Source organism: Pipistrellus kuhlii, unplaced genomic scaffold, assembly GCF_014108245.1.
Source record: "Pipistrellus kuhlii isolate mPipKuh1 unplaced genomic scaffold, mPipKuh1.p scaffold_m20_p_15, whole genome shotgun sequence".
Taxonomy (NCBI): Eukaryota; Metazoa; Chordata; class Mammalia; order Chiroptera; family Vespertilionidae; genus Pipistrellus; species Pipistrellus kuhlii.
The window spans coordinates 18,803,483-18,816,178 of record NW_023425460.1 but is presented as its reverse complement, the minus strand read 5'-3'; the positions used below and the strand labels follow the sequence as shown (position 1 = coordinate 18,816,178).

Genomic DNA, 12,696 nt, shown 5'->3' with positions numbered 1-12,696 from the left:
GGTGGACTTACCTACTTCATAATGAGATAATATCACCCCCACTCCCCAACTCCCAAAAAAGTCCTCGAAACCAAACTGTCACAGATATGCAAAGAAGTTAATTCATGGAACTAAATTATACTTCTGTAATCCCAGCAAAAACTACAATTCAATCCTGCTTATCTGTCCTTTTAATCCTTTACATTTGAACATTTCTGTGTATTTTTAGATGAATGTTTTCATAAAGCCGTGGCCTTTATCAAGTGTCAATGTTTAAAAAAAGAATTATATCTGATACGTTTTCTCTGGTGGACTTATTTTCAGTTAATATAAATTAAAATCCCCTCCTCAGAGAAGTATCAAATCCCTTTCATAACCCCGTTGTGGTTTCTATCCGTCTCCTGGTTCTTACCTTTCCCAACCACTTTATAACTAGTTTCTTTTAGGACAGATAAGAAATGTTCTTGGTGATACAGTTTCAACTTAAATAGATGTGTTTGTGCCGTTACAAAAGAGCTGACTTTTAAAAAACTAAGAAATCAATGAGGGTAGTCCCCTAGCATTGACAGGAGGAAGAGTGAAGACTCCGATTCCCTCGCTGAGAACTTGATGCCTCCGGCAGTCCTTGGAGAGCTGCATCCCCAGGTCCCTCCACACTCATCTCACTTCCTGACTTATTTTGTAGTGATTTCCTTTACCCAGCCCTGCTGAGGCTCTCTGTGCTTTGAGGCTATCGGTTGTTGTCTTTTTATGGTTTTCTTCCACTAAGTGCCACACAGTCTCTTTAACATGAGGCACTTAATGCATATTTATTGAACAAGTGAATGTAGGATCTTCCCACACCTTGCCCTCAGGCGTTGATAGTGAAAAGTTGGTTTTAATTTCCAGTGCCATTTCAGATCTGACGTTTCAAAACCATCATCAAATGTGTTCTCCACGAATCCACTCTACTCTGCCATGTTCTCAGAGTGCACCATGTGGCCTGGTTGGTCTGGGTCAGCTGCTAGCTTGTGTTATCCGGACCTAACTATTGCTTGTGGCACACCCCCTCTCAGTCTCCCTTTCACACTGTCCATTACCCGGGCATGTGGCCTGCATGTGGTGGTGTAGGCCCCCAGGAAAAGGGCCAGGAGAGCACTTGCCAGTTGTTTTTCATCCTCCCGATGGCCTGTGAGACATTGTTAATCAAGTCTTAGTTCCTCAGCTGGGCAGTTGAGAACACTAGGTTAGCATGTGAGATGGAGCTCTGACGAGAGTACTTTCTCCCAAATGACCTACCTTGGGTTCCGTGTAGACCTGACCATGTCACGTGTCACTTGCGTGTGAGTGAGAGAGTGGATGGTGCCATCCTACTCCTGTGCAATACAAGGTCACTAGGTTTAGTTTATTGTGATGCTTACTATGATTGTGGCTTAAAGTACGACATGTGCCATTTTTCTCATTTCAAAAGCAAAGACCATTCCAGTTAGCCTAAATAACTTCTTAAGCTGCCTGCACATCACACCACTTCAGGCCATCCTTTGAAGAGGGGATTTTGATAAACAAATGAGGCCAGTAGATAACCTGAAAGCATATTGTGCTTTAGCATATACTTATCCTGGTGTTTAAAAAATACATATTTTATTGATTTTTTTACAGAGAGAAAGGGAGGGGGATAGAGTTAAAAACACCAATGAGAGAGAAACATCGATCAGCTGCCTCCTGCATACCCCCTTCTGGGGACGTTATCCTGGTGTTTTAAATATTCATAGAAAATAGGATTTTCTCCCCCCCTCCCCCCTTTGAAGGAAGATTTCTGGCTCTTGTCATTGTCTCGATTTAAAGTCAAAAGTAGTAATTTATAATTTTAATTAATTAGATTTGAAAACATGTTTAAAATGATTAGATTTGCACTGAATTAATGGCACATTATAGTGCAAAGCTTAGCCTATAGATTCATGGGCTGTAGTCAAAATCTTAGTTTTCTAACCAGGAATGGTCCCTCCCAACTGCCCTCCCTTGCAAACCTGGTCCCTCCCAACTGGGGTATCAGCATGACATTTGGATAAGCTGGCAATACAATATTTTTGCTCTGTTTTATTTTCAGGCATTTGATTATGAACAAAAGAAGCTATTAGCAACCAAAGGTATGTGATATAGTAATGGTTTTGACTCCATCCCCCATCAAAGACCCATAACAGATTCTCCAGTATTCACTTTGAATTGTGAAATTGGGCTGTCATAAAAAAAATGTTTAAGTTCAAAGTTGCAAACATTTTATTGAGTAGATTAGCATTAGATCAATTATGAGCCAATGTAGCATTTTAAAATTGAAATAAACTATTTTATGATGATATTTTAAGGCATTTTGTATTAAGAAAATATTCAGGTCTGATTTCTTTACATATATCAAAGGAACAACACATATCAATATTTTAAAAACTATATTAAACATAACAAGCATTTTGTTTTATGTTCTGTGTCCCAAAGCTATGTTAAAGAAACCTGTGGTGACAGAGGTCAGAACACCTACCAACACCTGGAGCGGCCTCGGGTTTTCGAAGTCCATGCCAGCCGAGACCATCAAGGAGCTGAGACGGGCCAACCATGTGTCCTATAAGCCCACGATGACAACGACGTTTGAGGTTTGTAGAGTCATCCCTACCCCTTCTTCCTGTCTGCTCTCGGCAAGGGAGAACAGTCGTAGTCCCTCCCCTCCCATTCTCTATTAAGTAGGGAAAGTCATTAAGAGGATTTGTTTTAACTTCTCTTCTTTTACACATACTGCCGTACAATGGATGCACTCTGACATGATCTTTCCCGCATCTTCTCTCAGAGTTGTTGGTCCGCTGTTTGTTGTGGAGATGTAAATTTTTAACTGAGTGTTTCTTAGGAGGAGAGTGTCGTAAATGCTAAAACAGGGCTGAGGTTAGGCAAAGGATAGATGTAACCATAGCCCATAAAAATGTATAAAGGATCCTTTTATTCAGGGGTATCCCTAGCAAGCTCACCATAGGGAGAAAAGGCAATATTCTGTAAAAACAAGTGTCCAGATAGGAGTTAAAAACTCAGTGTGTTCCGTTGTGCCAGGAACACAGCAGGAAGCATCACAAACAAGAGCTCCAGAATTTTATGTTTCCCAGATGTTGGCCGCACTGCGGAGTGAGGCTGGGAAGCTGGCACCTGCGCCACATGGAGATGGGATCCAGAGCCCCCAGCTCCCCAGCCAGGCTGCACATGACTCGCCCAGCCGGCCTTTCAGCTGGAGAGGACCCGATGTTGGCTCTGAGCCCTTTGCCCGTGGGGGTAGAATAGGCGTGCACACCCGCATGCACGCACCCACTGGGGAGACTGAGCAGACCCAAACCCGGATGGAAATGACCGGTCCAAGAATCACAATGTCCAACCAGAGCACTGCAGACTGAAAAACAAACACTGGTGAAGGGTTTCATAATTGTTAGTCTAATCACTGGCATTTGTGGATTGACCTCCTTCTTCCCACCTGTTTTCTTTGTAATAAATTAGACTGTTGGGGAAGGGTAAAAGCAAACGCGCCTTTTTTCCTCCCTCTCTCTGCATCAGCGAAGAAGCAGATACTATGGAAATATTGAAGGCAGCTATGCTCACCACTGTACTACCAACGCGGACGGTACTATGGAAATATTGAAAAGAGACTAGTCTCATATGAATTTTGAATTTCATTGTCAGGCCAGTAGCAAGCTGACAGCGGCCTGTAAAGATGGAGGTTGCTGTCAGCAGCGGGAGTATAGGGACCGAGGGAAGAGTTTTGCTGCTCTAGGAGGTACGTACAGTCCTCTCGCTGCCATTGTAGCTCTGAGAGAAACTAAACCACTTTTGTTGTTTCTCTCAAACACTGCCGTGTTCTTTCTCTCCACGGATGCACCTCCAGGCTCGTCCATTTCACTTACCTGTGTTGGTAGGATGGGGTGTTAGGTGGTTGACTGTGTGTGTTCTTTCAGAGATGAAATAGTCTCTGCAGAAATGCTAGTTCAGTTCTGTCCTCAAAGACCAGCAGTGTGACGGTGTGAAATGATCGTTGTGGCCATGTGGTCAGGTGCAGGGGCTGTGGGGCCGGACAACCCCCGCGGACAGAGGTACAGCTTTGGGGGGTGGCTTCACCCCCGAGCCCCTTTTCTCGTTGGCTGGTTTAGAGGATCGCACGGGAGAAGGCAGCCAGTGCGGAGCATGGTGTGCGGCAGCTTCTGAGTGATACTTAGCGGTTCCTGTTATTTCCACTGGAGAACTTTACTCTGAGGGAAACCAAGAGCTTGGAAAGTGTTAAAGGAGTCTGTTGGTGGCAGCTGTGGAAACGGAGAGAAGTGGGGAGAAGTGAGTTGTGTTCAAAGATGGCATGGACAGGATTTGCCGATGGATGAGAATGGCTTGAGCAACTGGGTAAATGGTAGCGTTACCTATTGAGATGCAGGGATTCTAAGAAAGGAGTAGGTTTGGGTGCAGTTGGAAGGGACAGATACACAACAGTTTAATTTCAGGTACTCTAAATGTAAAGTGCCTGTGAGACAGTTACATGGAGGTGTCAGATTGGCAGCTCCATGATACTAATTTGAACAGAAGAGTTAATCTGGAGGTAAAAACTTGATGTAGTTTAGCCTTGAAAGAGATTGAGATTACTTAATGAGAGAGAACGGATGCCAGGATCAAGCCCAGTAACGTGACATTCAGAGTGGAAGGGGGAGGAAGATCCTACAAACTCCAGTGACATAGGCGGGAACCCTGGGAGTGTGGTGTCCAGATGACCTGACGAAGGACGTGTGAAAGGAGGGTGTGGCAGGCTGTGAAACCGAATTAGGTGGGAGTGTTGAAGGATTCTCTTGGAATTCCCCAATGAACGTGAAACTTTGGAAACCAAGGAATCTTGACATTAATTTTCTAGATATAGTACAAAACGGGGGGTTTGTAATACGGTGACGGAATGAACAAATGCTAGTTCCATGCAGACTTTGAGATCTTTTAAATTATTATTTTGATTTGGGGGAATTAAATAAGGTAGACTTTCCTAGGTATTTGTAATTTGTTGGAGAGGTCTTATTTATATGAGGCCAACCCCGGAGTCATGCCAGCTCCCTTTCCACCTTTATTAGCCTGGGAGCTAAGCGTTGGGTCTACTATTCCTCTTCCCCGTTATTTATCCTCTGTGGGACACAAGGCAGAGAATCTCTTGTAGATCTTTACAGGAGTAAGTCTTTACGCCGAAGAATCTCAGAACTCTGTTGGGCACCTTCAAGATGAAGGGCAGAGACTGCACTGTGTGCCTTACCAAGCCCTTGGTGGCTGGAAGACACAGGATGGAGACAGGGGCCACAGCCTCCTCTGTGGGAGCAGCATCGGTGGCTGATGGCAGTGGTCCATTGGGGATTCTTTCCTCTCCACCCCCCTCATTAAACAGCTCCTTGTCTGGCTTTCATTGCTTACAGGGCTCATCGATGTCCCTCTCGAGGTCCAACAGTCGTGAGCACTTGGGAAGTGGAAGCGAATCGGATAACTGGAGAGACCGGAACGGAATAGGACCTGCCAGCCATAATGAATTTGCAGCTTCTATTGGCAGCCCCAAGCGCAAACAAAACAAATCAAGTGAGCTTTGACTTTCAATCCTACTTTTAGATGTAATCAGCGTGAAATTTGTTTATCTGGTTCAGGGCGATGCTCAAGTATGAATTCCCCACTCTATGCCTTCAAGGGTTTGTCGTCACTCACATGCCACCACCTCTATGAAGCCTTCCTTTCTCCCGGTGAAGCAGACCAGGTGGTTTTCTGCCTCCACCACAGTTTGTACAAGCTTTTCCTCTAGCACCTGTCATGCTGAAGTGTAATTACCCGTGTACGTCATGGTCTCCTCCTGTAGAATTTGAACTCCACAGCCAGGGATCATATTTATTCATTCAGTGAACACTTTTTAAATGCCCACATGCCAGGAATTCTGTTAGGCTGCACCTGGTTTGTTATTTCTTCCCAAATGTCTGACCGTGAGTGACACCCAGTAGGTGCTCAGTAAATGCTTGTTGAAGGGATGTATACAACATACACACACACTCAGAAAGTGCTTTTTCTCGTTAGGAAAAGGCAGGGACAGGAAGACGTGGAGCACACTGTGCTCAAGTTAGCATCTTGGACAACAGGAGAAAGTCTGCTCTGTCGGTAGCTCCTGACGGTGAAAGCAGCATTTGATACTTCACATGGACAAGATGTAGCTGAATTTATGTAAACTTAATTTACGTTTAAAGCAAAAGGGTTCTGGCCTTAGAAAGATACGGTTGAGACTCAGCACGCGTCCAGTGGTTTGTCTGTTGCTACTGGGCTGTGTGAAAGGGTGAGCAGATAAGTACTGGCAGAAGCCATCACCATACATGCCTTTGTTCAGGGTTTGGGACGAATGGGGAGCCCTGAGACCCAGAGCGTGGGGTATTTGAAGGCTCCTTAAAGGCCGCCTCAATGAGCACAGTATTCACTCAGTAAATCAGGTGTTAACCATCAGTCAAGTTGCCGTGCTGTGCAGGGCCTCCGAGTTGAGAAGAACAGTGTGGGGTCGGCCAAATCTCAGGAAGAGAGCGCGGCCAACGCGTTCATTCCCTAGTGCGCTGTCCGTGGGAGCCTGGGCCCTTCCTGGAGACTGGGGCTGGGCCCTCCATCACTGACAGGAGGACGGACTGAGGCGGCTGGTGCCAGGCAGGTCTGGAGGTGGAAGTGATCTCTGTTCTGTAGCCCAATATAAATGAGTCCTGTGCTGGATAATTAAATTTGACTGTAAACTTAGATGCAGTGAAGTTCAGGATTAGGGATAAAAATATCAGGATTCTTTGATAAAAGGGAATCATTAAAGAAAAAGTTATTTTGCTTTTGTCAGATGTTTTAAGACAACAGGGAGTTTAAAAGGGAACACAGACTCTCACAATAAAAAGAAACAAATATACATTAATAGATATCAATAAGAATATTTTAGCACATCTTCCCCCCCCCCACATTTTATTAATGAATTTTCTTATCCCAATATATGCCAAGTATTATTTAACTGTGTAATCTACATAAAGACATTTTTTATATAATACTTTACATTCTTTTTTATACGATGTCTTTAAAATCTGGTGTGCGTTTCACACTTACTGAACATTTTCGTTGCCAATGGCTAGTGTACTGAACAGCACAGCTTTAAAAAAAATGTTATACCCTCTTCAGCATTATCAATGTCTAGGTTTTCCCCAGGCATCTCTGCTTACACCAGTTGTTCCAGTGTTAATTCTCAATAACTCCCACTTTTACCAGTTGGACAATTATATGGTAAACTTACCATGTGGTCACTCCAGTGTGCCCATCGTATCCTGCTTGGCATCACCCTTGACCCAGTATGCCACAGGTCACTCCCTCAAAACCCTTTTGGTGACATTGGGGCCTTACCTTCAAATGGTGGCGTGGGCCAGGGCCGAAGGCCTCCCGAGCTTGGTTCTGGATTCTTTTTTGTCACAAGAGATAAGACATCTGTTTTTAAAGAGAAAGAGAACTCTTATTAGGAAATTCCTTCCACTTGAGATAAAGGACTCCTCCATTGGGAGGTAAAAACAACTGAAGGAAGGAGTTAGTGGCACCCAAAACAGTGCAGAATATGATTCTTGGATTTGGTGAACGCATTGACCCCAGAGATTAGGGGGACCTGATTGGCCAGGTGAGTGTCCTCCTTCCCTCTCTCCCTGGGAATCCCCTGTGAGGCAGCATCTTTGGTATAAGAGGACTGAATCCCCACATGGACAGGAGCCAGTTGTTGGCCGGGGATACGGGCTGCACAGCTCGGTAGAATCTCCGAAGCAGATCTTGAAGAGTGTTTAAACATTTGGTCAAGTACTTGGTCTGGCTCACTAGGCCATCACCCAGCTGTGCACATCTCTGGGCCTGAGAACCGTATACGACGTGGAGAAATCTTCACCCATAAATCAACTTCGGAGCCAAGCAAAGGTCAGCGTTGCTGTCTTAGGATTTTTCTCAAGAGACCCATTTGTTTCTGTCTTACATGAAATCCGGGAACTCCAGCAACATTTCTGTCTCACTTCATAGTGCTCTTAATGTTGGAAGTCCTCTATTTTGTGAGCTTACGGCCCAATTATATTTTTGTAGGCAAGGAGATGTATGTGGTGCACTGTTATAGAACTCCTCTGACCGCAGGTGAGCACCAGTGTGGAGACAGGGCCATCCAAAGGGAGCCTGGACTTGCAGTACCTTTCTGCACCTTAATTATGTCCTAAGGGTCTTCCTCCCAATTCCTCATTTAATTCGCTCGCAATCAATTATAAAGAGCAAATGCTTCTGAATGCTCCTGGAGAAAGTGATTAATGATTATTAACTGCAGAGGCACTGTTGCTGAATTGCTGCCTCCCCAGTGTAACCTTATAAATGGCAAAGAGCCTCTCTGAAAGCAATAACCGGCGTTCCGTTAATGAAAAGCCAGCATTTCACTCCGTAAAGGATTGCTCTGCTTCCGCAGCTCCTGCTCTGTTCACCCCAGCAACGAAGCTGAAATATTGGAGGGATTAAAACTTTTAATTAAACCTTGTTCTCTCCGGGCATTTGCACTTCAAGCCTGTCTCTCGTTTGCCCTTCAGCGGAACACTATCTCAGCAGCAGCAATTACATGGACTGCATTTCCTCGCTGACAGGAAGCAATGGCTGTAACCTCAACAGCTCTTTCAAGGGCTCCGACCTCCCCGAGCTCTTCAGCAAACTGGGTCTGGGCAAATACACAGACGTCTTCCAGCAGCAAGAGGTCAGTCATTATTTACTCACCCTCCCCACTCCGCCCCCCTGCATCTTCGCTTAGGTTCTGTGTATGACGACTTCTAGAATGAGATCACTCACTGACCTGTGACCGCTTTCATGGAGCATTGATTCAAGTCTCGTAGATTGTATTTGCTGCTAAGAAAAAACGTGACCTCATTTCCTATGTAGTGCAACTAGTAAATACAGGATGTGTGTTCACAAAAACACACCTTCAACAGTTTTGGCTAAACAGTGTATTGATGCATTGGAACTTGTGGTGCACAGCTCTCAAGGGCAGCAACAAGTCTGTATTTAATATGACTTCACACTTTATTATCTTTATCTGTGGCACTTATATAACAGTACTTGAAATGAATGTGGGGTTGTTCGGACCCCATCCTACTCATGTTACTGAAGTCTGTTCTCAGTACAATTTATTCTTTAATTTACTAATTGGCTTTTGCCCAAGCTGGGGTGTTTCCTGGCCTATCTCTACCATGGATTTTGGTCTCACTGCTCAGCCACGGCCATTATGCTCTGGCGTAGAGAATAGAGTGCGACTCTTTCTGATGATGCTGTCCTTTTGCACAGTTCACCCTATGCAGCAGAGAGTTAGAACAGTTCCATGAATGTATCTATTCAATTTTAGTTTGACACTAGTATCTTAGAGACCATCTGATTACGTCAGTGATTCCCAGATCTATATCAGTGAATGAAGAATCTAGAATATTTATTTAGTGCTTTTTATCATAAATGTAAGCTATTGCCCATAGCTCAATAACTTAAGTTTGATTGCTGAACTTTTTTTTCCTTTTTAATACCAAAAAGATTATTAAGTGCATATTGGATAATTAGTGTTCTAAATTTAACCAAGGATATTGTAAGTTGAATAACATTTTCATCATCAGTGCATCAAGGAATTGCACTTAGTCCTGCTGCTTGGATGAGGGTGGCTGATTGAGAACTTCAAGGGCAGAAGCAGAAGGTCTCCAAGTAAGATTAGATATTATTCAATAACATTCGGGGTTTCTTTTTAATCTACAGTATAGTATTTATTTTAAGAAGCATATAAATAAATTTATTATACGTACTTCTTATCCACTTATTTCAAAAAGGAAGAAAATATGATCATATAAAACCAAGGTAGCTGGCTTTATATCATATTTATTAGCTTAGAGCAGGCTACAGCCTACAGACTTGCTGCCTGATTTTGTCAATAAGACTTTTGGTTAGAATACAGCTTCGTTTATATATTGTCTGTGGTTGCTTTTGAGCTCAAACAGGAGAGCTGAGTAGTTGCAACCAAGTCAATATGGCCCACAAAGCCTAAAATAATTACTGTCTGGCCCTTTATTTCAGGCATCCCCAAATTCCTAGTCTCCATTAAATAGAATTCCTGAAAACATAGCTTTAGGTCTATGATAAATGAAAAACCAAAGGGTTTTACAAGATCTGGGTGTAACTTGTAAATCAAAACAAAATTTCAGATTAATTTCTTGCTATTTTCAGGTGTGTTAGAATTTGGTACTGCTTCCTTTATTTAGGATATTTTCCAGTATTCAGGTATAACTTAAGAATTGCCATTAACTAACCTTGTGAGATTTATTTTGAACAGGGTGAAGATTTATTGAGCAACCTTCCCAGCTAGTTCTATATACATTATTACCAGCCACAGCTGCCCATTCCTTTATCCTCTTGGTGAGCCCTTGGCTTTATGTCTACAATCATATTTAATGCCCACAAAAGCCCTGCAAGGTACACTACCGTCAACCTGTGTATGCACACAAGTCTTATCGGAATCTGAACCCAGATCTCTCTGCCTTCAGATCCCAAGGCCTTCCTGTACTCCCACACCGTCTTCAAAGGCGGAATGAGATCCTCAGCGAGCTGCCCTCCACACTTCGTTGCTGATGCCAAAGAGAAGCCAATGGTCTTGTCTGCCAGGTCCAGCCAAGTGGGCCTGATGTAGCCAGGAATTCCTCTGTCATTCTTATGCAAAACACAGTGGAAGATACCATCTATGATATTTATAATTCAGTTTCTTTTTATAGAGATATACTTAACCAAGTCCAAGCTAAGAAATATTTTCTCTCTTTTGGGCAGATATATAGTCTTCCTTTTACCAGTTCGCCAAAAAAAAAAAAAAAAAAAAAGTACTATTTGTATTTCCCTTTTTGTCCTGGCTGCCAGGATGCTCAGATTTAAGCTTGTAATCTCAAGTGCAGTAAATCACTGGCTTAGACTAAGTCTACTGCTGGAATAATCACTTTTGTTTCATCCCCATGATTGCTGTCCCTTAGGTTTGTGACATCACTGTTCTGTTTTGGAAGTAGGCAGAGCATAATTAATAAATAAAATAAAATAGTATATTGGTTATAGATTACCTTTTCACCCACAGATCGATCTTCAGACATTCCTCACTCTCACAGACCAGGATCTGAAGGAGCTGGGAATTACGACTTTTGGTGCCAGGAGGAAAATGCTGCTTGCGATCTCAGGTGAATATAAATGCTCACACTCATACTTTAAGTCTGAGTAACTTCTGCCAGTGGTCTCAGCTGGTGGGGCTGGTCCGATCCATTTATTACCTGCTTATCACCCAGGCTCCTTGGTGGTTGTGGTTTCAGAGTGCTTCCGGCTGACAGTTTGACCAATGCTCAGAACATCCCCTCTTTCATCAAGACATTGCCTGAAAACCTGCTGTGACAGTGTCGTTCCTTAAAACAGATTCCTCCAGAAAGATCTAACCGGAATTGCCCTTTGTAGAATGTGAAACCGGGGGTGGGGGGGGCAGCGCAGTGCTCTTTCCTGTGGTGGTGGTGGTCAGCTGCAGGCGTTGGGTTAGTGAATGATGATTCTGGACTGGCTGTCGGGTTTCAAGTACGTGTGTGCTTGTATACCAACAGAGGCCATTGCAGCGGTGAGTGCTCTGAGTTATAGCTGGAACCTGACAGGTATTACTTGTCTGAATGCTTTTTGTTTTTTACTAAAGTTTTCATGGAATTTCTAAGTCACAGAAGGGTGTAGGGTCTTGAAATTAGTCACAGAATGAAGGAAAATAATGTTGTCTGTCTCCCAGATTGCCTTCTGTGTGCAGAGGTTTCGTGTTCTATGTATTACAAAATGCTCTACACATACTTACTGGGTGACTCCTATTTGAAAGGAGTTGAGCCAGCTGATGAGTCAGGAGTTGGCAAATACGGAACAGTGTACCTCCAAAAGGTGTTTTGAGAAATATGAGGAAGAAACGGGGTGGGTCAAAATTTGGGTTCCTTTTTGAAGACTTTCTGAGGAATGTCGGTCTTTGAAAAAGACACTGAAGGCAGAAGCCAATGGTCAGGTGGGGTGAGACGATGACTTGGCTTTTTCAGAACATTGAAGCTGCAGGCTGTGCCTTTTTGAGGCGAGCCATTGCAAACAGCAGCCACTAATCAGACCAGCAAGTAAAACCTAAACCTCAGTGGTTTTCCATTTTGTGTTAGCAGCAGATTGCACCCTCCATTTACTCCCCCAAAAGGAAATCTCATCAATAGACCTAGTATCTGAAGCAGACATAAGCAGAGCAGCTTTGACCCAAGGCTGGGAATTCAGCCACTGCGCAGCCTGCTAGGTCCTCTGTGAGTAAACACGGTTCTGCACACATCAGTTATTGGGGACATCTCTCTCCCTCTGTGTACCCAAGCGGCTGCATTCAGGGCTCTCCACGGGGCAGACACTTTTTCTTCTTCTCTCATAAGACCAGCTTGACATAAAGTACAGAGAACACTGTATTCAAACAAGGAGGTTTGGGCCTTTGCCTCTGCCACTCGTGAGTCCTTGGGTGAGTTTCCAAAACCATGAAGGCAGATAGGAATAGATGATCGTGTGGAGTTACCTTCCATTTCTACATCTGTCCTTCCACGTGGCACCTATAGGAATCGCAGGGGCCTCCCCTGTGGTTGTTGTTTGTCTGTGTAA

The 12,696-nt window shown here is 43.8% G+C and overlaps 1 protein-coding gene across 5 annotated transcripts in view; it reads left to right on the top strand.

The window, feature by feature from the left end:
• The window catches only part of BICC1 (BicC family RNA binding protein 1), a 223,900-nt gene that overhangs the window by 204,931 nt on the left and 6,273 nt on the right, over positions 1-12,696 (top strand). For all 5 annotated transcript variants that reach the window (XM_045581860.1, XM_045581859.1, XM_036438416.2 and 2 more), the window contains exons 16-20: positions 2,066-2,105; positions 2,449-2,603; positions 5,415-5,571; positions 8,586-8,746; positions 11,138-11,237. In XM_045581860.1, coding sequence (XP_045437816.1) covers positions 2,066-2,105; positions 2,449-2,603; positions 5,415-5,571; positions 8,586-8,746; positions 11,138-11,237 — 613 coding nt within the window. The remainder of the gene's footprint in view (positions 1-2,065; positions 2,106-2,448; positions 2,604-5,414; positions 5,572-8,585; positions 8,747-11,137; positions 11,238-12,696) is intronic.